The 27927-nt window shown below is 39.9% G+C and overlaps 3 protein-coding genes across 11 annotated transcripts in view; 1 reads left to right on the top strand and 2 right to left on the bottom strand.

Annotated features, from left to right (window-relative positions):
* Positions 1–27927, top strand: part of LOC112850903 (uncharacterized) — a 212892-nt gene that overhangs the window by 118223 nt on the left and 66742 nt on the right. Inside the window, exon 3 of one of the 3 annotated variants that reach the window (XM_086690610.1) lies at positions 218–3864. The exons of the other annotated variants lie outside the window; for them this stretch is intronic. Within the exon in view, the coding sequence (XP_086546736.1) occupies positions 218–2151 (1934 nt within the window). The 3' untranslated portion in view covers positions 2152–3864. Of the gene's footprint in view, positions 1–217; positions 3865–27927 lie in introns of those variants that run through there. 3 annotated transcript variants of the gene reach the window in all.
* The window catches only part of LOC147573822 (KRAB domain-containing protein 5-like), a 161288-nt gene that overhangs the window by 78466 nt on the left and 54895 nt on the right, over positions 1–27927 (bottom strand). The window lies entirely within an intron of this gene.
* The window catches only part of LOC147573823 (uncharacterized), a 33704-nt gene continuing 24686 nt past the window's right edge, over positions 18910–27927 (bottom strand). The window contains 1 exon segment of the mRNA XM_086690869.1: positions 18910–21407. Coding sequence (XP_086546995.1) covers positions 20389–21407 — 1019 coding nt within the window. The 3' untranslated portion in view covers positions 18910–20388.

The raw sequence follows: 27927 nt of genomic DNA, 5'->3' as shown, positions 1-27927 counted from the left end.
TTAAACAACTACAGAAGGATCTATTAGGCTATGTCTTCAGCACGTTGTGTGTAAATTTCTGTGTCAAGGAAGAATGAAGTCCCGATGAATCCTTCTCAACCATCTTCCTGACATTCTCTGACTGATTTGAAGGTTGTATATTAGAAGTTGTCAGTACATTCATGTGAGAGTAGTAATTGGAATGATGTTCCTTTTTTTGTTATTTGCTATCTTTCAGCTATATCTTCACATGGCACCCAGAACCTCCTGCCAAAACCATGCATAGAAACCTCTTCACAAAATGTGTCACTGGGTACAGGGAAACATCATGCCTTTGAGAATTTACACTTAATGATAAACTGGGACAGTAGTAGAAAGAATGAAGTGCATCAGAAGTTTCATGAAGGACGTGGTCCAATTGAGAGGACTGCCCATAACAAGAACTTCACGGCCACAAGCAGTGAAGGACATAAAACATCTTGGAAAACCGCCCTTTTTACATCCACTATTTGTGCAAAGCAGTGTGCATCTGTAAGCAGAAGTTCCAATCAAACATGCAAACATACATATTTGTGCAACGAAAATTTGGAACATTTGGAAAGTCACCTCGTCCACGCTGAAAACAATGCTTTGAACCATTGTGAAAGTGGGATTGGATTGACCTTTCAGTCAAATAGTTCTAAAACTCAGAGATTCAAAAATGAAGATGAAAGGCCTAGGACATCTCAATTTGGGAGGTGCTTCACAGAGGAGGTGACCCTACAACATTACCAGTACATTTTCAATGGAGATACACTGGCTCAATACAGTGAATCTGAGACACAGTCTAACCAGGGATCCCATGTTAGCAAATGTCTGAGGACTCCTCTGCAAGAAAACCATATTGAACCTAATAAAGATGAGGAAGTCTTTTACCCAAACTCCAAATGTACCAATAGTAAGAGTACACAGAGGGGAGAAATTACTTCTAAATATGATGAATGTGGGAAAGCTCTGAAGCAGTCCTCCAGTATTGCTGATCATCAAAGGATTCGTGTGGGGGAGAACCCATACACAGGTAACGAATCTGGAAACATGTTTAGTCAATCATTAAGTCTAAATACCTGTAAGACAAGTGGTACTGGAGAGAAAAGGTACATTTGCAAGGAATGTGGCAAAACCTTTGACAGGCACTCAACACTATCTCAACATCAGCAAACACATACTGCAAAGAAAATTGACAAATGTGAACAAGGTGGTCAAACCATTAAGGGTGGGTCATCACTTCACGCACACAGTCAAATCCATACTGCACAGAAACCTTACAAATGTCAAGAATGTGGCAAGGCCTTTAACCAGCAATCATCCCTTACTCAGCATCACAGAATCCACACTGGAGAGAAACCTCACAAATGTCAAGAATGTGGCAAGGTCTTTAGCCAGCAATCATCCCTTAGTCAACATCACAAAACGCATACTGGAGAGAAACCTCACAAATGTCAAGAATGTGGTAAGTCCTTTAAATGGCACTCATACCTTAATCAACATCACAGAATTCATACTGGAGAGAAACCTTACCAATGTCAAGAATGTGGCAAGGCCTTTAGCCAGCAATCATCCCTTACTCAGCATTACAGAATGCATACTGGAGAGAAACCTTACAGATGTCAAGAATGTGGCAAGGCCTTTAGCCGGCAGTCATCCCTGAGTAAGCATCATAGAGTGCATACTGGAGAGAAACCTTACCAATGTCAAGAATGTGGCAAGGTCTTTAGCCAGCAATCGTGCCTTAGACAGCATCACAGAATGCATACTGGAGAGAAACCTCACAAATGTCAAGAGTGTGGCAAGGCCTTTAGCCAGCAATCATCCCTTATTCAACATCATAGAATGCATACTGGACAGAAACCTTACCAATGTCAAGAATGTGGAAAAGCCTTTACCCGTTCCTCACTACTCACTCAACATCACAGAATTCATACCGGAGAGAAACCTCACAAATGTCAAGACTGTGGTAAGGCCTTTAGTGAATACTCAACCCTGACTCGGCATCACAGAATCCATACTGGGGAGAAACCTTACCAATGTCAAGAATGTGGCAAGTCCTTTATCCAAAACTCACACCTTAGTAAACATCACAGAACTCATACTGGAGAAAAACCTTACAAATGTCAAATGTGGCTAGGCCTTTAAGGTGTATTCACAGTTTACTTGACATGAGAGAATTCATGCCAGAGAGAAACCATACAAATGTCAAGAATGTGGCAAGACCTTGAGTGAATACTCAATCCTACTCAACATCACAGAATTCATACCAGACAGAAATCTTACCAATGTAACAAATGCAGCAAAACCTTGTTTCTGGTTCTAGCCTTATTCTGCATCACAGAATCCATACTGGAGGGAAACCTTACCAATGTCAAGAATGTGGCAAGGCCTTTAGGTTGCAGTCACCCTTATTGACCATCACAGAATTCATACTGGAGAGAAAGCTTACCGTATAAGGCATGTGGCAAGGCCTTTACCAAACACTCAAAACTTACTCGACATGACAAAATTCATACTTGAGAGATCCTTACCAATGCAATGAATGTGCAAAAGGTTTTAATCACCAATCACCCTTTATTCAATATCACACAAATCATCTTGGAGCAAATGTTTAAGACAGAGTTTAAGACTGTGAGAGAACTTCTTTTTATTTTTAAAAATTTTTTTCTTAGAATGAGTAGGAGGGAGCAGAGAGAGAGACACGCAGTATCAAAAGTAGGTTCCAGGCTTTGAGCTGTCGGCACAGATAGCTCGGAGCCTGAGGCAGTGTTCGAACCCACAAGTCGCGATATCATGACTTGAGGTGAAGTTGGATGCTTTGCCGACTGAGCTACCCAGGAGCCCCAAGACTGTGAGAGAACTTTTAAGGACTGCTCAATGCTACTCCACATCACAGAATCCACATTGAAGATTAACGATACACAAGTAAACTACGTGGCAAGAGTTAAACCAATGCTGATCCCTGATTTCTTGTTAGAGAATGTGTTATAGAGATGATTTTACACATAGAAAGAATCTGGGAAGCCCTTTAATAGTGCTTAAGCCTCATTCCACACCACCAACTTCATACTTGAAAGAAACTTTATAATTGTAGAGAATGTGGTGAAACGTTTCACATGGCTCAAGCCTTACTCACCATCACATTGTTCATACATAGGAGGAACATTGCAAATGTGATGAATGTGGCAAACCCCTAGGTGGAAGTCCTAGCTTATTCAACATCATAGTTCCCATATCAGAGGAAATCTCTAAAATGTAAAGAGAATGACAAAGCTTTCATCTGGAATTCAATGTTTATTCAATATCTCCAAATGCATGTTGAGTTGAAACCATACAAACCTAATGCATGAGCAAAGCCCTTGTTCATAAATATGCCTTTTGGAAAACAGCAGAGAGTACCAAAAGGAAAGTAAGTTGAAGGAAGTATTTAAAAATATATTTAACTGAACATAACATGTCAACACGTGTCACAGGATTCACAGCAGAAAGCAATAAGTCAGTGTGTTCAGACATTACATCAAAATCCTTATTAGAAGGAATAATACAAAGTTAAACATTTAGATAATGTATATGCTATTATGCTTTAAATGATAAAAGGGATGGAGTTTTGCATAGGTATAATCTCAATATTTTTACATTAACCTTATTTAAGATTTGTGGCTAGTAAACATTAATATACCTCTTATTCTCAAATCACTTCAGAAAATTCATTTACTCCTAGTGGGTGTTTGAATGTATGTGGCTGAGTGTTGCTACATCAGTGATATGAGTTCCCTTCTTTCTTAGGTGGGACTCATACATATGTAATTTTCCATGGAAGGTGAAGGAGAAGAGTTGAATAAAATCTATATGGAGATACTTTCTGTGCCTCTAACCTTGTTGTAATTATCATGAAAGAGGTGTTCAGGACACCATTGTCCATTTATTTCAACTAAAAGTGTGTATTACAAATAACATGTTGTACTAATTAGTCTTTAAGGAAAAAGAGGGTCAGTCCACTCAAAAATGTGAAGCAGCTTCATGATAGCAATAGCTACAAGTACAGAATATCTACTGATATGATTGAAAGGAAGAAATGTTCACAGATATCAGAAAGAGTATACCAAAACCTTCCTAAAATGGCTAGGATTCTACATTCACATTTTTGAAGAGTCAACTCAGGCCTGGAATAAGTTCGGTAGGCAAAATTAAGCTGTACATAAAATAGACTGTCATGTCTTCTGAATCCTCATGGTAACCACTGAGCAAAACTGGTAATTGATACCTAAAAGATAAAGAGGAAAGAATCAGGGTTTACTATTCTTGAGACTCATCAGATCACAAAGGTAAAGAGAAAATGGATAAGGATGGGAGGAAGAATTCTAAAGTAGCAAGAATACCATGAAAAGAATGACAACAGAAACTCCTTGCCTGTATCAATACTTCCTTTAAATATAAAGAGATTAAATTCCCCAATCAAAAGATAGACATTGGCTGAATGGAAAGGAATCCAAGATTCAGTGCTATGCTGCCTTCATGAGACTCACATCAGCTCTCAGAACACACTCAGCCTGAAAGGGCAGATATTCAAACGATATTGCATACAATCAGAAACCAAAAGAAATGGGGTAGCTATGCTTCAGACAAAATAGTCTTGAGTGCAAGGACTATAATAAGACATGGCAAAGGTCAGTATTAAACAAAGGGGTCAGTTTGTGCAGGGTTTTCAGTTAATGTTTGGCATTTAGTTTTGTTTGGCAGAAGGCAATAAAGTTTGCTCCCGTTTTGCTTTTGGAGGACAATAATAGTATGGTTTTTTTAACTCATGTACTGACCACATTGAAAAGAAACACCTTTTCCCATAAGTGTTGGTGGTGTTTGTGCAGATGCCTGAATTGTAGTTTGTGTAATGTTTCTGAACATCTGTATCTTATGACTCCTCGAAATGGCTGATTTTCAAAAACCGATTGCTCTGTTTAGAGGGTTGCGGAAAAAAAAAAAAGAAGGGTAAATGACAAGTTAGAAAGGCTAATACTTCAAGATTTTGATGTGTGTGGGAAAATACTGTTGCAATGAAATCTTGGTAATTTACTGCAAAAGCAGCCAATAGTTGATTGAAACCAACTTGTACAGGCTAATACATCTTTCCCAGAGTATTCACTTTTTGAACATTGTACTATTATACCTTGCAATTATTTTCACTCACATATTATTTAATTTTCATTGTTATCTGCTCTTTTAAGCCATCAAGCAAGTTATTTTTTGTTTCAGGCAGGGTACCATAATATCTCACAGTAAGATTTCTGATATTTCTGGGCAGTTGTTTGTGTACATTTGCAATGATGGGTTTTTTATGGATCACTGTGTCAATATAGTGGATTTATTTGAGTTCTTTCTGAAATGTGCATCTTCCCATAAGGTAACCCTGCATTTAATTCACTTTGTTCACACTTTTTAGACTACCCTATATGTGACTAAAGTTTTTGTACATTCTATGTCTATTTACTACATAGAAGACATTCACTCCTTGAATGTAGGAGAAAGGTAGCTATCCCATGTACTTACGATTTGTTTGTGTTGCATTACAGCTGTAGGTTTGTATATGTGTGTAGCATTTGTATTGACAAAACATTTAGTTGTGTGTTGCTTTTTGTTCCATGAGTTACATAATACTCTTATTGTGCATTGAATTGTTGTGTTGATTTGGTCACATTTGGATACATATGCATCACTTTTTAAAATCATTTTCTTTTATAGAGATATAGTAAACGTTTATAGTTTTTTGAAATAAATATAAGCTGCTTTTCCTAAGAACAAAACTGAAAAAATAAAGGAGTCAATTCCACCAAAGGAAAGAACTTGTATAAATATTTATCCTCCCCCCCACCCCCCATAAAAGCAGCTATGTATGTATACAGCATGTATTAAGATGTGCAGGACTTCAGCACTGCACTTTCAATAATGGATTGAGTATTCAGACACAACATCAATATAGAAACATCAGACTTCAAGGACATTCAGCAGACGGACTTACAACATTGCATCCAACAGCAGCAGAAAACACATTCTTCACACATGCACACAGAACATTCTCCAGTATAGATTATATGTTGGCACACAAAACAAGTCTTAATAAATTTATGAGTGAAATCCTATCAAGCATCTTTTCAATCACAATGGCATGAAACTAGAGGTCAGGTAACAGGACAAAACTAGAAAACTCACAAATGTGCAAAAACTAAGCAACATACCCCATTATTCATAACAACCAAGACATGAAAATAACTTGTGTCCATAGTCATTTGTGTAGATAATACGCTGCATATATACAATATAGACTGGCTAAAATGAGCAATGCCGCAGTGGTCTTTTATTCTAAGCACACTGAGGAATTACTGTCTCACAGTTCTGGAGGTTCTTAGAAGTCTGAAGGGAGCTGTTGGAAGCTCAAGAATTGAGTCTTTGTTCTTTCTAACTCCTGGGGACTGCCAGCTGTCCCTGGCCTGGCTTGGCTTGTCGATGTATCTCCATCATTGCCTTCATCATCACACCTTGTTCTGTGTGTGTCTTCATTTTTCTTTTCTTATAAGGATACCAGTCTTGGGAGTAAAATTGACCCATATCTAGCATGACCTCATTTTAAGTATTTGTTTTTTTTCAACGTTTATTTATTTTTGGGACAGAGAGAGACAGAGCATGAACGGGGGAGGGGCAGAGAGAGAGGGAGCCACAGAATCGGAAACAGGCTCCAGGCTCTGAGCCATCAGCCCAGAGCCCGACGCGGGGCTCGAACTCACGGACTGCGAGATCGTGACCTGGCTGAAGTCGGACGCTTAACCGACTGCGCCAGCCAGGCGCCCCATAGCATGACCTCATTTTAATGTAAAGACATCTGCCAAGAGCTTACTGCCAATAAGGGTACAATTACAGGTACTGAGGGTTAGCACTCAGGCATATTTATTTGACACACACTATGTAACCCACACTAAGGCTAAAGGGCACTAAGTTGTGAAATGTGACTGAGGGGTTAAGGTGCACTACTGGTTTTAGGTTGGGAGTGGAGTGTAGGCAGGGAGAGTAAGGCTGGGCTATATGTGTTGCAAGAATAAGAGGGTAAAAGAAGTCCTAGGAAGGAGGGGATAATGGATGACAAATTAATTGGCAAATGGACTGAAGTGACAAGGTTGGGTAGAGAGCATAGAAACTTTTTGCCAATGAAGGATTAAGAAGATAGGGATGGAAGGGAGATAGTTGTCTGTGACTGGAGTACTGGGAGTATTCAGTGCTCCAACCACAGAGAAAGAGTGGAAAGAAAAGATGATGCCTAGGAAACATCATGGGCACAGGGAGTTAGCATGGGTGGGTGGGGACCTTGAGAGCTGGGAGAACGGTGGTCATCAGGAGGCTAGAGGGCTCACGAGAAAGTCAGGAAGTGTAGGGTTGGGGATAATAAGTGCAGGGTCATGAAGAAACTAAGGACTCCTGATAAATGTTGGCTGGCATACGAGAGCAGTGGACATAAAAGACACAAGAAGTGGGCTGACGTATTGGAATGGGGAAGGAAGAAAGAATGGAGTATTTAGGGGCAGTGGAAGGGGAGGAAATTCGGGATGAGGGCTCTGGGATCACGTGAAACCTGCTTTGTTGGTATAGAGGTATAAATACACCTGATGGCTTGGGCTCGCTGCTGTCATGCAGAGCCAGCTTCAGATCCCCTGCCGCTCTCTCCTTTTACCTGTCCCTTGCTCATGCTTTCTCAAAAGCAAATGAACATGTTATTTTATTTTTTAAAAGAGAAAGAAATACGTGTGTCGGGGTTCCTCAGTAGGTGGAGTGTCCAACATCGACACAGGTTTTGATCTAACGGTTCATGGGCTTGAACCCCACATCAGGCTTGCTGCTGTCATGCTGAACTCACTTTAGATCCTCTGTCCCTCTCATTTTCTTCCCCTCCTCTGCTCAAACTTTCTCAAAATTAAACAAACATATACAAATTAAAAAAAAAAAGTGCACCTGCAGGACTGAGAAGAGCAATGAAGAAGACTAGAAGTGTCATTTGCAGGGAAAGAGTCAGGTTTCATGGATATCTAGAGGCACCAGGAGTGGAGACTGAGGTCACAATGTGGGACACAGAGAGAGGGGTGGAGATGGGGGAGATGACAATTGCAGGGTCCCTTTGTACATCATGGATTCATTCTCATTAAGTCTCTGATTTGCACTTGATTCACAATTGTGAGTGGTGTCTAAGTTCAGCCCACAAGGCAAAAAACTTACTTCTATAAAACACCCAGTAATCCTTTCAACTGAATAGACAATAAAGGACCACAGTTGAAACCTTGAGTAAACAGTGAGACTCAACACTTTTTCTCTTCTTCGGACATAACCATGCACAAGGTGTGCCCATGGAGATCATGTGGAAACCATGGTAACAAAATGGATTCTGCCAACAACCTGAATGGTCCTGGAAGTGACTGCGCTTGTAGACGTTCCCAAGTAGATCAAATGCCTCATGAACTTTTATTTTATTTTTTTAAATTTTTATTTTGTTAATAAATGAGATTTATTGTGAAGTTGGTTTCCATACAAAACCCAGTGCTCATCCCAAAGATGCCCTCTTCAATACCCATCACCCACCCTCCCCTCCCTCCCACCCCCCATCAACCCTCAGTTTTGAACCTTGATTTTAACACCAGAGTGCCCTCCACAGAAAGCTGAGCCAAGTCCACTGAATTTCAGACTTATTAACGACAGAATTATGTTTTTATAGTTCCTAAATGCATGCAATTGATTGTGGTAGTGGTAGAACACAACTACACCTAAGCATGCCATTAATTGTAAAATGAAAATGATAAACTCATAAAGTATTTAAATCAAGTAAAAATCTCCATTAATTACCTACATCAATAATTGATCGATCTTCATACATAACAGTTTTAGGTTGAGGTGGATCCTGCTTACTATGCAGTTTCACAGTGTATGTAAATTGCATTTGTAATTGTATAACACAAAGACACTAAAATAGTTTGCACTTGGTTCAATGTTTACATAAGTATTGTCACATCGACTTAATCCAATGCTTTCCTTAACCATGCAACATGAAGGTGACATTTTCACACAGGTAGAGATGGATCTACTGCAACACAGAAACACCTCATATCCCAAGGTAATTGTAAAGAAAACCTCCATGTGGAAACATTCTTTTTTATACAACTGCATGGTTGAATGTATCTGTCTTCTGTTATCACACACATCTTGAAATGTGGATGTTTGGTTTGTACATATGAATTCATTGGGTGGTTCTGGGACATGGGATTGTTGTACCATAAGAACCATTCTTATAATGGGTGGACAACTGCTAAATCACACTGGCAAATGGATTAAAAAACAAACAAACAAACAAACAAACAAACAAACAAACAAGGTGCCCTAGTGTTTCAGTCAGATGAAAAACTCATTGGAATTTGGAGCCCAGCTCATATTCCCAGGGTTGTGGGATCCAGCCGTGAGTTGGGCCCCACTCTGAGCATGGTACCTGTTAAGACTTTCTCTATCCTCTGCCGCTCTTCCCCTGCTTGCACTATCTCGCTCTCAAAAAAAAAAAAAAAAAAATGAAAAGAAAACGAAAAAAAGAAAAAAGAACAAAAAGAACAAAAAGAAAAGAAAAACAAAAAAAACACAATGACAGCAACAACAAAAACATAAATCTGGTAGTATCCTACTAAATGTGTTTCCACTGTGAAGTAAATTAACTAGGGAAGCCATAACCTGAGGAGGCTCTAATGCCATGGCAGCCTCTGTAATGAAACCACAACTTAATTCTCAGTCATCGCACTTGAATGGAAAAAATATATATAAGCAAATAACTGCAGTCAATGAAGACTCCCAAAAAGAAGGGAAATGCTTAAGATATATCCAATCAACTACTGCCCTTGCTTTGTCTCCACATGGTCTCTGTAAAAACCTTACTACCATTTCCTACAGATGGAACATGTCTATTTGCATACAAATAAGAAAGACAAATTAAATGGTCAAATTAAGTCTTGAAAATTGGAATGCACATCAGTTCATCTTTTAACCCTACACAGTACCCCTTTTCATTTTGATCACTTTCCCCATATGGCTTGAACACCTTGCCCCCTTGCAACTTGGGCAGAAGACTCAGCATGACACCTTTCCCAGCCTCTCACCATCCTCTTTGCACATGCACCTAGGACACCAGTGTGACTCTGCCCTCCCTTGCCCAGATTTCACCCTTGGGTACCTCCTGCACAGACAGAGTTTCCCCAACAAATGATGCACACGCTCACAGAGGATGGGTGGCACCGACAGCTCCTCCAGGGCCAGAACCTGCATTCATGTGCTCCTTTTCCCACCATCCCCGGTCTCCAGGGCACCAGCCTTGAAACACATCTCAACCAAGCCCACACACCTGAGTTCACATTTTCGATAAACTGACACCAGAGTCTATGTCCAGACCAGTCCTCCCTCTGAACAGTGTTGTAACCACACCCAGATTTCTTCTTCTTCTTCTTTTTAATGTTTATTTATTTTTGAGAGAGACAAAGACAGAGTGCACGTGGGTTACGGGCAGAGAGACAAGGAGACACAGAATCTGAATCAGGCTCCAGACTCTGAGCTGTGAGCACAGAGCCCCAAGCAGCGCCCAAAGCACAAACTGCTAAATCATGACTTGAGTCAAAGACGGATACTCAACTGACTGAGTCACCTAGACCCCGTTATCATACCAAGAGTTTTTGATGCCCTCTCCCAATTCTGTCTTTACTGTTGCCAAAACTTCCCACATGTGCACAGAGAGAATGCAGGTGAAGCCCTCCAGGACCCGGATGAGGCCCTTCCAGCAATGCACAGGACCACAGAGAAGGATGGCGAGTGGGATCTGGTTACCCAGCACCACACTGTGTAGTAGAAACTCATAAGCCAACCATCAGTCCCACCTCTCCAGTGGAACTTTTCACGTCCCCAGTTGCCGGTTTCATACTTCAGGCTTAATGTTGTGGGTACACAGCTCAGCTGCCCCAGAATATGAATTGGGAATAGTACCTCTGCCTACATGGGGCTTGCAGACCCTAACAGAGACTTCTCCCTTCAGATTCTGTCAAAAATTACCACTTACACTACAAAATTGTTCTCCACAACTCCACTGCTAGTCTCTGATCCTCCCTTTTGAGAACAGAGTTCCTGACTTTTCTACCTGCTGGGCCACCCAAGTTGGCATTCATACTTTCCTGACATTCAGACTCACATAGAGGAGAGAAAGGACTTACAGTTTGGGGAGTCAGTTTCACCTTTCTGGTTCAAATTTTGCTCCCAAGTTAATATGTTGCATCTCATCTTCTGGTTCTGGGCTGTCCATTGACAGTCACACATTCAAATCGACCAAATACACAAATGCAAATGATTGACCCATCAAATTTTCCTCAGAGCCTCTATTGCAGCCTTCTTTACTATCTCCCACTCTGCTGTGTATACTTGTGCCCTCACCTCCAATATTATTCTTAATATTATTTTTAAGATAATGCAAAAGAAGGGAAACAAACTCTACTCCCAGGAAGGCTCACCCAGCAACCAAACCCTCCTCGATAAATGAACATACCATACTCATTTCCCAGGGTTTTAGAAGGAAGAACTCACATAAAATAAGATTACCAACCCAAGGTAAAAAAAATTACCTTAAATTCAAAAACCTGTTTGCTTCTCAAAGAGAATATAAACTCACCCACAAATAGGTAAAGACAAGAATACCATATGACAGCCTACCCAGGATGAAACAACCTTTGACAAATTACCATGAAAAGAAACAAACAGGGTATGTCATATACCAAAAATGTACATTTAATATTGACACAACAAATAAACATATAATGTTATTGACAATTGACATCTGACTGATTCCTAGTTGGATTAAAATTGATACAGTCTTCTGGGTGCCTGGGTGACTCAGTTGGTTAAGCATCCCAAGTCAGCTCAAGTCATGATCTTAGAGTGTGTGCGTTTCAGATCCACACCTGCATGCGTGCTGAGAGCTCAGAGTCTGGATCCTGCTTTGGATTCTGTGTCTCCCTCTCTCTCTCAAAAGTAAATAAACAACAACAACAAAAAAAAACCCTACAGTTTCTTCAAAAGCACTCAGTTGAAAATTGTTATCCAAAAGCATAAAAAATAGTTGAAATCTAAAAATACAATTAATTAGTGTAGTGGCTACTATCATTAAAAAGGAAGGTTTATAGAGAGCATTTGACAAAATATAGCATCCTTTCTTGATAAAAACCTTCAAGAAAGTAGGGATAAAAGGAACATACTTCAACAATCAGAGAGGCCATATATGAAAGACCCGCAGATAACATCATCCTTACTGCGGAAAATCTGAGAGCTCTCCCCCTAAGGTCAGGAACACAACAGGGATGTCCACTCTTACCACTTGTTCAACATAGTACTGGAAGTCCTAGTCTCAGAAATCAGACCACAAAGAGAAATACAAGCCATCCAAATTGGCGTGAAAGAAGTGCAACTATCACTGTTCACAGAAGACATGATATTCTATGTAGAAACCCCAAAGACTCCACCAAAAAACTGCTAGAACAGATACATGAATTCATCAAAGTTGTAAGATATAAAGTCCAAACACAGAAATCATTTGCATGACTATACACCAGTAATGAAGCAGCAGAAGAAGAAACTAAGAAATCACACAGACCAATTTATGCATAAGATGGGGAGGGTTTGAGAGGGAGAGAGAGAATCCTAAGCAGGCTCTGTGCTGCCAGTGCCGAGCCCAACTGGGGCTCAAATGCATGAAACTGTTGAGATCACGACTAGAAATGAAACCAAGACTCAGACTCTTAACTGACTGAGCCACCCAGGTGCCCCACAAAAGGTTAGCTTAAAATGACGGAGCCTATCAAAAAGTTACCTTTGAGAAGACTATGAAGGAAAATGTGAAATGTCTCTTGACTATGGTGCTTTCATTTTGGAGTGAGAGAAATAAAGCATCTGGCTGGAAGGACTCCCTTGGTAAAGAACTTTTTTAATTACTTGGTTGTTGTTTCATCATCAACTCATTTTCCTGAGGACTAGTCCTCTTCTGTTTATAGCAGGTTTAAGAATCTGAGATGTTTTCTCGTTCTGGTTCTCTCTGTGTGATGTTTGTTTCTTCTTGGCTAGCAATGGGGAAGTGTTGCTGATCTAGCTCTGCCTGTGCAGCCTGTGAGGCTGCATGTTACACAATTGACTGGTGTTCAGTTAAGACCCTACTAAAACAAAGATGATTTTCCTCTGTTATTCCATGGCCACAATACACTTTACAATCAGGAAAAGCAAAGATTGCAGGTCTGTGGCAGAAATGACTTTTCCTCCTAGAAACTTAACATTCTTCACAGTGTTTCCGACATAAATGCTTGATGCATTCTGTAGATAAGATTCTGACTGAATCCAAAGACAAAGGGCATTAGCTCCATCATTAGATGGGGGCAGAGTCAACACTACCCAATAGCCATCCCACAAGGATTCCCATTCACAACACAAAAAATTTAATTGCACTCTCGCAGGAAGAAGACACGAAAGAGCCCTTTAACATACATAACGCTGTGAATTTAGGCTGGCTAAGTCCAGAAAAACCAAGACACAAAATACAATCAACCGACCCCAGAATGATACCTGAGGGAACAAGATCATTCACAGGTGAAAATCCTTAAGTAGTGCTGAACATCTAATTCCACTAGGATTCAAAATAAACCATCACAATGGGGAAAAAGGATGGAGAACCACCTTCGAACAATCTGGTGGGACTCATGTTTAACACACATGGAGGACATGTTTGCAAAAACCTAAATAAATAGAAAAGGATCCTAAGGATGATTTCAATGCTCAAGTGGCCTAAGTGAGGTCCCTTGAAATACTTAATCTGTGTACTTCTGCAACCCACCTTCAGAGAGCCATCTAATCAGCTAGACAAATGGAGTCGGATACATATTTTGAGTGCTCCTTAGAATCTTTTAAGGAAAACACTGACAAGATAGTATCCACACAGGTATTAAATAAGGAATCTGCTGAAATAGTGACCAAAACTTTCCTCAAAAATATCAACCCCTGTGGAAGTACTTTCTACTGCCCCATTATCTTTTTATACGTGAAATGAAATGACAGGAAATGAGGCACTAAAGTCAAACCCTGTGTCAGAGAACAAGAATTCTTGTCTCCTCAAAGGTCCTTCTAGCTGGATGGGAAATCAAATTGACATGACACAGATTAACAGGTGAAAAAATCCAATTTAATACACATATGTACAGGAAATCCACACAAACATGGAAATTCCAAAGACTGGCCAGCAACATCAGGTGCAAATATGGTGAACTAAGGAAAAAGGGGTGGGGGCCTGAGGCTTCAGAGGAAAGCAATGCATTTCACAGGGAGATCAGAAGAGCACATACTTGGTAATTAGATGTTTGTTCTACCTTACAGATGGGTCACTGAGATAACTTTGGCTCTGTTAATAACTCTTTTTCTGGGAAGACTCCCCAATTTAGACTCTTCTGCATTGGTTAAGGGGGAAAAGCTTCTCCTGAACCAGCAGGTTCTCAAGTACCTTCATGTCAAAGTATCTGCATGACAAAATGGCCATTCTGGGGGTGAGGAGACTGGAAAGGCTGTCCTAAACCCCTTCCATTCCCCCATATGAAACTTCCCTGGAAGCTGCACATATTAAAAGTTGACCTACATTGTTTCATGTCATGGATCCAGCATTTTAGTTCTGACGGTAGATCTGTTTAGTCAAACTCATTTTAGGAGGCCTTGATGCAGGTGCCTTTTCAAAGTTAGCCCTGTGGTTCATGTAATGTTATTCAATGAGGCATTTCTATGAAAACCAAAGAAGACAACTATGCTTCATGATGACATCAACTCTTAAGCCAGTTCCTGACTTCTCAGGGTAGCCAGAGGCACAGATGTCTAGATGTCAGACTTGAATCATCTTCAGATACAGTGAGGGCAAGTGGGAGCAACCTGAAGGATCTTCCTGGTTTATAGTTCGAATGTCTCTGGTAATCTTTTCAGTGGCCCATACAGCCACAGCACAAAGATTCTCTATACATGAGCTATTATGACGATTTCTTTCCATCAAGTACTTATATGAAGTTTCCAGAGCTTCAGGACAGAAGGCAGTTTTGTCCTCAAACGATTCCAAGACAGAAAGGTAGGAGAAAAATAAAAATGTTATTTTAGGGGGGTGGCGGGTGCATGGGTGGCCGAGTCCATTAAGCGCCGAATCTTGATTTTGACTTGGGTCATCACTGCACAGTTGCTGGGATTGAGCCAGCTTTGGGCTTTGCCCTGACTGACAGCAGGGAGACTGCTTGGAATTCTCCCTCTCGCTCTCTCTCTGCCCCTCCCTCACTTGTGCACCCTAACTCTCTCTCTCTCTCTCTCTAATTCAACACAGATTTAATAAAACGTTCTTCTCAGTATTTGTAGCCAGGCATTGGAAGACACAAGAAGAAATCAGGATCTGGTACAATTTATGATGAATACTATTAAAGTCTAAATCTACAAAGATGTGTTATTGAAACATTTTTGTCTATAATCATCCTGAGTTTACCAAGTAGAACCAGGTTAACAGTAATTGGATTGCAAACTCAGTGTATTTGGAGAAAAAAACTTGACCTCCTTATTTATATAAGGGCAGCCACAATAGAGGTTTGACCGATAGATTCTTTAAAACCAGCTTTCCTGGAATTTTTCATAGGAAGTCACTACATTAAACTTTCAATAGCCTCTCAAGGGCGGAAACGAAGCCAAATACTTGCCATCAGGTGTTGCCTGCAACACTTATAGATTTGGGTGAATTCCTATATTCTTGAGGTCTCCAAAACATGCCAAGATTATTGACCTATTAGGAAATAAAGTTCTTGATTCACCTAGGAAGGCTTCCAGGGACTCTGTAAGCAAGGAATCATGCTGATACTTCCAAGGGGGCTTGATTGGGTCCATGAAGTCCATCAGAGATCCTTATAGCCGTCTCCTCATTTCTGAATCGATTTCGGTCTTTCTCAGCTATGACATTCTAGTCAAAGTCTTGGTTACCTAACAGTGTTTCCAACTGCATCTTGTCATACAGAGAAAAGATACTTATTGAAATTATGCAAACACATGTATTGGAATAAACATATAAGAATAGGCACCGAGAGTTTCTGAGATCTGGAAGAACCAGGTAGGAAGAAGAGATAAATGTTTCCATTTGTTTACCAAGTTATATTCTGTGCACTTGCTGAAGTCAGTTAACCTAAGAGGAAAAGGTTCCTCAATCAGTAAAAAACAAAACACTTCCCAGAGGTTTTTCTTTAACTTCCAGGTAGTTAACATACAGTGTAACATTAGCTTCATGTGGACTATATACTGACTTAACAATTCCATAGAACACCCAGGTCTCAACTCACAAGGGACCTCATTATTCCCCCATCACTTATTTAACCCATCTGCCTACCCATCTCCACTCTGGTAACCATCAGTTTTCTGTCTATAGTTAAGTGTCTTTTTCTTGGTCTGCCTCTCCCTTTTGTTATTTTTCTTTCCATTGCTCACTTGTTTTGTTTCTTGATTTCCACATATGAGTGAAATCATATAGGATTTGTCCTTCTCTGACTCTTCAGTTAGCATAACACTCTGTAACACCACCCACTCATACAAAAGGCAAGATTTCAGGGGTGCCTGGGTGGCTCAGTTGGTTGAGCTTCAGACTTCAGCTCGGGTCATGGTTTTGCACTTCATGAGTTCAAGCCCCGTGTTGGGCTCTGTGCTAGCAAACAGCTCAGAGCCTGGAACTTGCTTCAGATTCTGTCTCTCTCTCTCTCTCTCTCTCCCCCTCCCCTACTCATGCTCTCTGTCTCTCAAAAACAAACAAATGTTAAAAAATGGCAAGGTTTCATACCTTTTTATGCCTACTAACATTCACATACACACCAAACATTTATTCATTTAGTCAGTGAACAGTTGTGCTAGACTGTTGGAATCAGAAAAGCTCATTGCCTGTCACTGTTGAAGTGCTGCTCCAAAAAATCTGGGCCATGGACAGAGCAAGAGTACAGGCCTATACTCATCATGCGGCTGATTGACAACAGGAAGGTCCCTCACAACAATGAATTGTCTTTCTTGAAAGGTCACCCATCTACACTGGATCTCACTTTCATTGGAGTTATATCCTGGGATATTAGTGCTTGAACAACCACAGCACATGTCCCGCTGATCCCACTACAGCATCTAGAAATCTTCTTCATCTCCAAAATCTACTGTGCCATGTGACATTTTAAAGCTATGCCCAAAACGTTTGCACCATCTAATACCCCTCCTCCATCCACTGCCTCTGATCTAGGCCTGGGCAAACCAGTAATCATTGTCATCTGACAGCTTCTGGACCTCAGTAAGACAAAGGAATTCAGAGCAATCATGGAGATAAAGGAGGACATCCCCAATCTTCAGAAATCTACCACTTTTGCAAATTCCTTATCTCCATGACACTTATTCATCCAATGACACCAGCAAGAGCTGCCTAGGACCCTGGGTGACTAAAGGGAACCACCTCCAGGTACTTCCCTGCGTTGGAAAGAGTCCTTCACATTTTCTTTTCATAGGTCTTATCGTTCTCTCTGAGGATGATGGCTTCATCATGTTTTACTTCTATTCCCATCCCACATTCCAGCGCTACAGGTCTGAATACCTACAGCCTTACATCTCTCTCATCTCAACTAAGCAGCTAGTGAGGACACTGTCACCACAACACAGGCACAGAAGAATGTTTGTGATGTCTACAAATCTGGCACCAAAAATGAACAAACATAGTACCGGAGATATGGAGACAACTGGAAAATAAAACAAGTAGAAATTATTTTTCTATATGCATTCTCAGTTGTGCAACCTGAGACAGGTGTTTCCTCCACACGCAGAATCCACTGTGCTAATTCTTTACCTTGTATATTTTCTATGTCTCATCTGGGGCTACATTATCACTACTATTGGAATTTGTTTCTCCTACTTATGGGGTATCTATTACACACCCAGTACTAGCATATGTCCATCTTTGCTTCATATGCACGTCAAAACAACACCCCCCCCCCATGACGGGGGCACATAGCTGTCTTAGCTGTCACGGAGGCATGCTTTAGACCCCCTCCCTAAGCCCAGATTTCACCATTCAGACTAAAACAGGTTTAAGCAACCTCTGTGCCTTCTGTAGGGGACACAGAGGGGACAACACTGGAAGAAATTAGACCTGGTTGCTCACAAAGGCAGATTAAAAACATCTTATCAAAAGTTACATTATCTTGTGAGTCTGTAGGGTGTTGTCTAGGGAATGTACTAGTGAGAGGGGCTGGTGTCAGTCAAGGCCCTGTAAAACTCCTGGCTAGGGGCACTTGGCTGGCTCAGTAGGTTAAGCATGTGGCTCTTGATTCCATAGTTAATGGGTCTGAAGCCTGTGTCTGGCTGTGTGCTAACAGCACAGCCTGCTTGGGATTCCCTCCCTACTACATTGCCCCTCCCATGCTTATACTCTCTGTCTTTCAGAATAAATAAATAAACTTAAAAACATTGTACTGGCTGTGCAAAATGAATGCCAAATAGGGCTTCATGGAGTACCTTAAGTAAAACGTCAACAGTAACCCTGTAGAATCTGTGATATATCCATAATAATATCACAGTATTCACAAAGAGGAGAAAATGGTATAATGGATAAACGAGGGGAAAAATAATGACACATTATGTAAATCCTAAGGCCGCGGAGAAAATGGATTACTGGGTGTGTTATGCCTTTGTGTTAGGAAATGAGTTATAGATTCCATCAGTTACCTACAACCTTAAATACAAGAGGATGGGCTAACATTGCTGGGGGGATCACAATTCATTCACTACACATCCACGTTAATACATTAAAAACCATTATGTTTTATTAATTAAAATATATTAAGTTCACACAGACTAATTTATGCATTTCAAATCCACTCGACTCAACAAATCGTTGTTCAAAATATAGAATACAAGTGCTAAAAAAACATTCATTTGTTGACGTAATGACATGGAAATAGTGATTTCCATAAGTGTCAGGCCGGAGACAAATGTTGAGAGATGTGGATGTACAATTTATGCCATTTGGGGGAAGAGTTAGCTAGGCTCTGGCTGCCATCTGTGAAGATGTCTTCATTGCAGCCACATCAACTCATGTGCTGTAACTATTGCTGTTATAAAGATCTATCAGTTCACTGGACTGCCACCTCTTTGCCTTTAAGACCTTATCGTAAAACATTTTCTTTCTAATATTCAGGCAGTTTTTAGAGTTAATAAATGGATAATGGAGTTCTCAACACCTGTCTCAGGACAACTTACATCAGTGGTATAACCACAAACAGCATCTCCATTTAGATTTGTTTCAGATGTGCATCATACTGTCCTTTATCCATTGTGGAAAATTAGACATGCCTGGGTCCCGTCTAATGAAGAAGGGCATCTCACACCTTTGATGCAACAACAGTCAGCCACATGGTTTCACACACCCACTAGGAAGAAATGAATATTCTGAAGTGATTTGAGAGTAGGAATACATTAATACTTGCTACTTATGAATCCCAAATAGGGTCAATGTAAAAAAAACAAAAAGCACATTTTGATATTAAGTATACCTATGCAAAAACCTATCCCCTAGATCTTTTGAACCAGATAGCATATATGTTTTCCGAGTGTCTAACTCTGTATTATTCCTTAAGTATTTCGAAGCAATGTCTGAATAGAGTGACTGATGTACTCCTTTCTACTTGATTTCTGTAACATTGACATTTGATGTTCAATGAAATACTTCTGTAAATCTACCTTTCCAGTTACTTTCTTATATGCATCTCTTGTGTTTCCTAAAGTGTATATTAAAGTGAGGGTCTTTGTTCATTCATTAAATTTCTAGGGTTTGCATCTAGGGTGCCTTTTGTGATATCGAGCACAGATTGAATTCCAGGTAAAGGCATGGCCACTTTCCATTTCACACTTTGGCTCCTATGTGATAACTAGAATGTGGAGTAAGATGTGACTTGTAGGGAGAGCTTGCACATTCTTTACATTTGTATGGTTACTCTCCAATAGGAATCCTCTGATGTCCTGTAAGGTCTGGGCACCATTTATAGGCACTGACTTACATTCTTTTTACATTATCAGGTTTCTCTCCAGTGTGAATTCTGTGATGTTGAGTAAGGATTTAGGGCTGGGTAAAGGCCTTGCCACATTCCTTACATTGGTAAGGTTTCTCTCCAGTATGAATTCTGAGATGGCGAATTAGAATTGAATGTCTGGTAAAGACCTTGCCACATTGTTGACATTTATCAAGTCTTTCTCTAATATGGATTTGCCCAGGTCTATTTAGCGATGAGCAGTCCTTAAAGGCTTTACCACATTCTTTACATTTGTATGATTTTTTTCCAGCATGCATTTTTGATGTTGAGTTGGTGTTGACTGCCAATAAAAGACTATGCCCCAGTCCTTACAAGTGTACCTTTTCTCTCCAGTACCAATTGTCTCATGTGTATTTAGTCTTGGTGACTGACTAAACACACTTCCAGATTTATAACATGTGTATGGGTTTTTCTCCTCACAAATCGTCTGATGATCACCATAAGAGGACTGCTTGAGATCTTTCCCACATTCATTATATTTATAAGGATTTCCTCTCATATGTGTACTCTTCTGTATAATATGTTTAGATCTTTGAGAAAAGACTTCCTTACCTCTATTACATTCAAAATGGTTGTCTGGCAAATGAGTATGCAGACGTTTGTTAACATTTGAGCCCTGGTTAAATGTTTTCTCAGATTCACTGCAAGGAACAATTCTATGTCCATTGAAAATACTCTCATAGTTTTGTAGGGTTGTTTTCTTTGTGACGTGCCCCTCAAATGGACACCCCTTAACACTTTCTTCTTTATTTTAAAATCTATGGTTTTCAGAAACAGTTGAGTGAAAGGTCATTCCAATCCTATTTTCAAATTGGTTCAAATACTTATTTTCTACCTGAATGAGGTAACTTTCCAGATTTTCCAAATTTTCTATCGACAAATATTTATGTTTGAATTTTTGACTTGAGTGTTTGGTTACTGAAACACACTGCTTTGTAGAAGTAGCTAACTTACAAGGGGAGGTTTTGCAAAATGCTTTATATCCTTCACCATATGGGGCAATGAGATTCTTTTCATGGGCAGATGTCTCCATTTGGAAATGTCCGTCATGATATGTTTGATGCCCTTCATTCTCCCCATCGTTGTCCCAGTCTATCATTAAGTGTAAATTCTCATAGGTACTAAGTTCACCCACTGACACTTTTTGGAGAGAAGGTTCTAAGCACGGCTTTGACAGGAAATTCTGGGTGCATTGTGAAGATACAGCTGAAAGAGATCAAATAACAGAAAAGTAAAATCATCCCACTTACTACTCTCAGATGAATATACTGAAGACTTCTATTATGCAACCTTAGAATCAATCAGCAAACGTCAGCCAAATGTTTGAGAATGAATCATCAGGACTTCATTCCTCCATGGACACATAAACTTGCACACAAGACACTGACCATATAGCCTAATAGATAATTGTGTAGTATTGTCATGCTATCGTGCAAATCATTTTCCTATACCTTGAATAATCAAGAAAAGTACCACATGAGCCCAAAATCACCACAGAAGGAAACTTAAACATAAAACTGAAATCCTTAAGACAGGATACAGTAAAACTAAGACCGTATCTACCATAGGAAGTGTTGGCTTTCAGAAAAGATGAACAAAATTGATAGACCTTTCAATGAAGTCAGAATGAAAGAGAAAAGACCAACTAAAGGCAGCAGTGAAGTGAAAGCACACACATTATAACTGATACGACTGAAATAAAAATAATTATGAGAGGCAATAATGGATACTTATATGCCCACAAATATATACCAAGAAAGGAGAATGAATTCAAAAAATGGTAGAAACACCTGTACTCCATCCTGAAAAAAAAAATCACTAGTGCTGACAACTATGTAGACTTAAAGAGTAATAAAAAACATGCAAAACAAACGAAAAACAAAAAAATCAAACTAACTCCAAATAAGGAAAAGTCCTATGTCCGATGGAATTCATTGGAGAATTCAAACAAACAGCTCATGAGAAAGTACTTTAAATCGCTTCAGTATTTCCAAGGAGTGAAAAGAGAAAATATGAAAATACTCTGTGGTACCAGCATTGCCAGGTTACCAAATCAAAGGAATACACTACTGTAAAGAAGGCTACAAACTCCTAAGGAAAAAAAAAATCTCTGTTCACAGATGATATGATCTTTAGAAAACTCTAAAGAATCCTTATTTTTATTTTATATTATTTTGGTCATTGCTTGTTTCATTTCTGGTAAGTTTTTCACTACTTTCGATTTTCTTATTTTTTAAAGTTTTAAATTAAAAAAAAATTTTTTTAATATATGAAATTTATTGTCAAATTGGTTTCCATACAACACCCAGTGCTCATCCCAAAAGGTGCCCTCCTCAATACCCATCACCCACCCTCCCCTCCCTCCCACCCCCCATCAACCCTCAGTTTGTTCTCAGTTTTTAACAGTCTCTTATGTTTTGGCTCTCTCCCACTCTAACCTTTTTCTTTTTTTTTCTTTGCCTTCCCCCATGGGTTTCTGTTAAGTTTCTTAGGATCCACATAAGAGTGAAACCATATGGTATCTGTCTTTCTCTGTATGGCTTATTTCACTTAGCATCACACTCTCCAGTTCCATCCACGTTGCTACAAAAGGCCATATTTCATTCTTTCTCATTGCCACATAGTATTCCATTGTGTATATAAACCACAATTTCTTTACCCATTCATCAGTTGATGGACATTTAGGCTCTTTCCATAATTTGGCTATTGTTAAGAGTGCTGCTATAAACATTGGGGCACAAGTGCTCCAATGCATCAGTACTCCTGTATCCCTTGGATAAATTCCTAGCAGTGCTATTGCTGGGTCATAGGGTAGGTCTATTTTTAATTTTCTGAAACCTCCACACTGCTTTCCAGAGCGGCTGCACCAATTTGCATTCCCACCAACAGTGCAAGAGGGTTCCCGTTTCTCCACATCCTCTCCAGCATCTATAGTCTCCTGATTTGTTCATTTTGGCCACTCTGACTGGCGTGAGGTGATATCTGAGTGTGGTTTTGATTTGTATTTCCCTGATAAGGAGCGACGTTGAACATCTTTTCATGTGCCTATTGGCCATCCGGATGTCTTCTTTAGAGAAGTGTCTTTTAATGTTTTCTGACCATTTCTTCACTGGGTTATTTGTTTTTCAGGTGTGGAGTTTGGTGAGCTCTTTATAGATTTTGGATACTAGTCCTTTCTCCGATATGTCATTTGCAAATATCTTTTCCCATTCCGTTGGTTGCCTTTTAGTTTTGTTGGTTGTTTCCTTTGCTGTGCAGAAGCTTTTTATTTTCATAAGGTCCCAGTAATTCATTTTTGCTTTTAATTCCCTTGCCTTTGGGGATGTGTCGAGTAAGAGATTGCTACGGCTGAGGTCAGAGAGGTCTTTTCCTGCTTTCTCCTCTAGGGTTTTGATGGTTTCCTGTCTCACATTCAGGTCCTTTATCCATTTTGAGTTTATTTTTGTGAATGGTGTGAGAAAGTGGTCTAGTTTCAACTTTCTGCATGTTGCTGTCCAGTTCTCCCAGCACCATTTGTTAAAGAGACGGTCTTTTTTCCATTGGATGTTCTTTCCTGATTTGTCGAAGATGAGTTGGCCATACGTTTGTGGGTCTAGTTCTGGGGTTTCTATTCTATTCCATTGGTCTATGTGTCTGTTTTTGTGCCAATACCATGCTGTCTTGATGATGACAGCTTTGTAGTAGAGGCTAAAGTCTGGGATTGTGATGCCTCCTGCTTTGGTCTTCTTCTTCAAAATTACTTTGGCTATTCGGGGCCTTTTGTGGTTCCATATGAATTTTAGGATTGCTTGTTCTAGTTTCGAGAAGAATGCTGGTGCAATTTTGATTGGGATTGCATTGAATGTGTAGATAGCTTTGGGTAGTATTGACATTTTGACAATATTTATTCTTCCAATCCATGAGCAGGGAATGTCTTTCCATTTCTTTATATCTTCTTCAATTTCCTTCATAAGCTTTCTATAGTTTTCAGCATACAGATCGTTTACATCTTTGGTTAGATTTATTCCTAGGTATTTTATGCTTCTTGGTGCAATTGTGAATGGGATCAGTTTCTTTATTTGTCTTCCTGTTGCTTCATTGTTAGTGTATAAGAATGCAACTGATTTCTGTACATTGATTTTGTATCCTGCAACTTTGCTGAATTCATGGATCAGTTCTAGCAGACTTTTGGTGGAGTCTATCGGATTTTCCATGTATAATATCATGTCATCTGCAAAAAGCGAACGCTTGACTTCATCTTTGCCAATTTTGATGCCTTTGATTTCCTTTTGTCGTCTGATTGCTGATGCTAGAACTTCCAGCACTATGTTAAACAACAGCAGTGAGAGTGGGCATCCCTGTCGTGTTCCTGATCTCAGGGAAAAAGCTCTCAGTTTTTCCTCATTGAGGATGATGTTAGCTGTGGGCTTTTCATAAATAATTTTATGATCTTTAAGTATGTTCCTTCTATCCCGACTTTCTCAAGGGTTTTTATTAAGAAAGGGTGCTGGATTTTGTCAAATGCCTTTTCTGCATCGATTGACAGGATCATATGGTTCTTCTCTCCTTTTTTTTTTTTTTTTTTTGTTAATGTGATGTATCATGTTTATTGATTTGCGAATGTTGAACCAGCCCTGCATCCCAGGAATGAATCCCACTTGATCATGGTGAATAATTCTTTTTATATGCCGTTGAATTCGATTTGCTAGTATCTTATTGAGAATTTTTGCATCCATATTCATCAGGGATATTGGCCTGTAGTTCTCTTTTTTTTTTACTGGGTCTCTGTCTGGTTTAGGAATCAAAGTAATACTGGCTTCATAGAATGAGTCTGGAAGTTTTCCTTCCCTTTCTATTTCTTGGAATAGCTTGAGAAGGATAGGTATTATCTCTGTTTTAAACGTCTGGTAGAACTCCCCTGGGAAGCCATCTGGTCCTGGACTCTTATTTGTTGGGAGATTTTTGATAACCGATTCAATTTCTTCGCTGGTGATGGGTCTGTTCAAGCTTTCTATTTCCTCCTGATTGAGTTTTGGAAGAGTGTGGGTGTTCAGGAATTTGTCCATTTTTCCAGGTTGTCCAATTTGTTGCCATATAATTTTTCATAGTATTCCCTGATAATTGTTTGTATCTCTGAGAGATTGGTTGTAATAAATCCATTTTCATTCATGATTTTATCTATTTGGGTCATCTCCCTTTTCTTTTTGAGAAGCCTGGCTAAAGGTTTGTCAATTATTTTATTTTTTCAAAAAACCAACTCTTGGTGGGGCGCCTGGGTGGCGCAGTCGGTTAAGCGTCCGACTTCAGCCAGGTCGCGATCTCGCGGTCCGTGAGTTCGAGCCCCGCGTCGGGCTCTGGGCTGATGGCTCAGAGCCTGGAGCCTGTTTCCGATTCTGTGTCTCCCTCTCTCTCTGCCCCTCGCCCGTTCATGCTCTGTCTCTCTCTGTCCCAAAAAAATAAATATAAAAACGTTGAAAAAAAAAAATTTTAAAAACCAACTCTTGGTTTCGTTGATCTGCTCTACAGTTTTTTTAGATTCTGTATTGCTTATTTCTGCTCTGATCTTTATTATTTCTCTTCTCCTGCTGGGTTTAGGCTGTCTTTGCTGTTCTGCTTCTATTTCCTTTAGGTGTGCTGTTAGATTTTGTATTTGGGATTTTTCTTGTTTCTTGAGATAGGCCTGGATTGCAATGTATTTTCCTCTCAGGACTGCCTTCGCTGTGTCCCAAAGTGTTTGGATTGTTGTATTTTCATTTTCGTTTGTTTCCATATATTTTTAAATTTCTTCTCTAATTGCCTGGTTGACCCACTCATTCGTTAGTAGGGTGTTCTTTAACCTCCATGCTTTTGGAGGTTTTCCAGACTTTTTTCTGTGGTTGATTTCAAGCTTCATAGCATTGTGGTCTGAATGTATGCATGGTATAATTTCAATTCTTGCAAACTTATGAAGGGCTGTTTTGTGACCCAGTATATGATCTATCTTGGAGAATGTTCCATGTGCACTCGAGAAGAAAGTATATTCTGTTGCTTTGGGATGCAGAGTTCTAAATATATCTGTCAAGTCCATCTGATCCAATGTATCGTTCAGGGCCCTTGTTTCTTTATTGACCGTGTGTCTAGATGATCTATCCATTTCTGTAGGTGGAGTGTTAAAGTCCCTTGCAATTACCACATTCTTATCAACAAGGTTGCTTATGTTTGTAATTGTTTTATATATTTGGGGGCTCCTGTATTCGGCGCATAGACATTTATAATTGTTAGCTCTTCCTGATGGATAGACCCTGTAATTATTATATAATGCCCTTCTTCATCTTTGTTACAGCCTTTAATTTAAAGTCTAGTTTGTCTGATATAAGTATGGCTACTCCAGCTTTCTTTTGGCTTCCAGTAGCATGATAAATAGTTCTCCATCCCCTCACTCTCAATCTAAAGGTGTCCTCAGATCTAAAATGAGTCACTTGTATACAGCAAATAGATGGGTCTTGTTCTTTTATCCATTCTGATACCCTATGTCTTTTGGTTGGCGCATTTAATCCATTTACATTCAGTGTTATTATAGAAAGATACGGGTTTAGTCATTGTGATGTCTGTATGTTTTATGCTTGTAGTGATGTCTCTGGTACTTTGTCTCACAGGATCCCCCTTAGGATCTCTTGTAGGGCTGGTTTAGTGGTGACAAATTCCTTCAGTTTTTGTTTGTTTGGGAAGACCTTTAACTCTCCTTCTATTCTAAATGACAGACTTGCTGGATAAAGGATTCTCGGCTGCATATTTTTCCTGTTTAGCACACTGAAAATATCGTGCCAATCCTTTCTGGCCTGCCAAGTTTCAAAAGAGAGATCAGTCACGAGTCTTATAGGTCTCCCTTTATATGTGAGGGCACGTTTATCCCTTGCTGCTTTCAGAATTTTCTCTTTATCCTTGTATTTTGCCAGTTTCACTATGATATGTCATGCAGAAGATCGATTCAAGTTACGTCTGAAGGGAGTTCTCTGTGCCTCTTGGATTTCAATGCCTTTTTCCTTCCCCAGTTCAGGGAAGTTCTCAGCTATAATTTCTTCAAGTACCCCTTCAGCACCTTTCCCTCTCTCTTCCTCCTCTGGGATACCAATAATGCGTATATTATTTCTTTTTAGTGTATCACTTAGTTCTCTAATTTTCCCCTCTTACTCCTGGATTTTTTTTTATCTCTCTTTCTCTCAGCTTCCTCTTTTTCCATAACTTTATCTTCTAGTTCACCTATTCTCTCCTCTGCCTCTTCAATCTGAGCTCGTTGTTTCCATTTTGTTTTGCATTTCGTTTAAAGCGCTTTTCAGCTCCTCGTGACTGTTCCTTAGTCCCCTGATCTCTGTAGCAAGAGATTCTCTGCTGTCCTCTATACTGTTTTCAAGCCCAGCGATTAATTTTATGACTATTATTCTAAATTCACTTTCTGTTATATTATTTAAATCCTTTTTGATCAGTTCATTAGCTGTTGTTATTTCCTGGAGATTCTTCTGAGGGGAATTCTTCCGTTTGGTCAATTTGGATAGTCCCTGGAGTGGTGAGGACCTACAGGGCACTTCCCCTGTGCTGGGGTGTATAACTGGTGTTGGGCGGGGCCGCAGTCAGTCCTGATGTCTGCCCCCAGCCCACCGCTGGGGCCACAGTCAGACTGGTGTGGCCCTTCTCTTCCCCTCTCCTAGGGGCAGGATTCACTGTGGGGTGGCGTGGCCCATCTGGGCTACTTGCACACTGCCAGGCTTGT

Source organism: Puma concolor, chromosome E2 (assembly GCF_028749965.1).
Source record: "Puma concolor isolate L17-30 chromosome E2, mPumCon1.1.hap2, whole genome shotgun sequence".
Classification (NCBI taxonomy): Eukaryota; Metazoa; Chordata; class Mammalia; order Carnivora; family Felidae; genus Puma; species Puma concolor.
The sequence above is the reverse complement of the archived record's forward strand: the minus strand, read 5'-3'. Positions and strand labels throughout refer to the sequence as shown.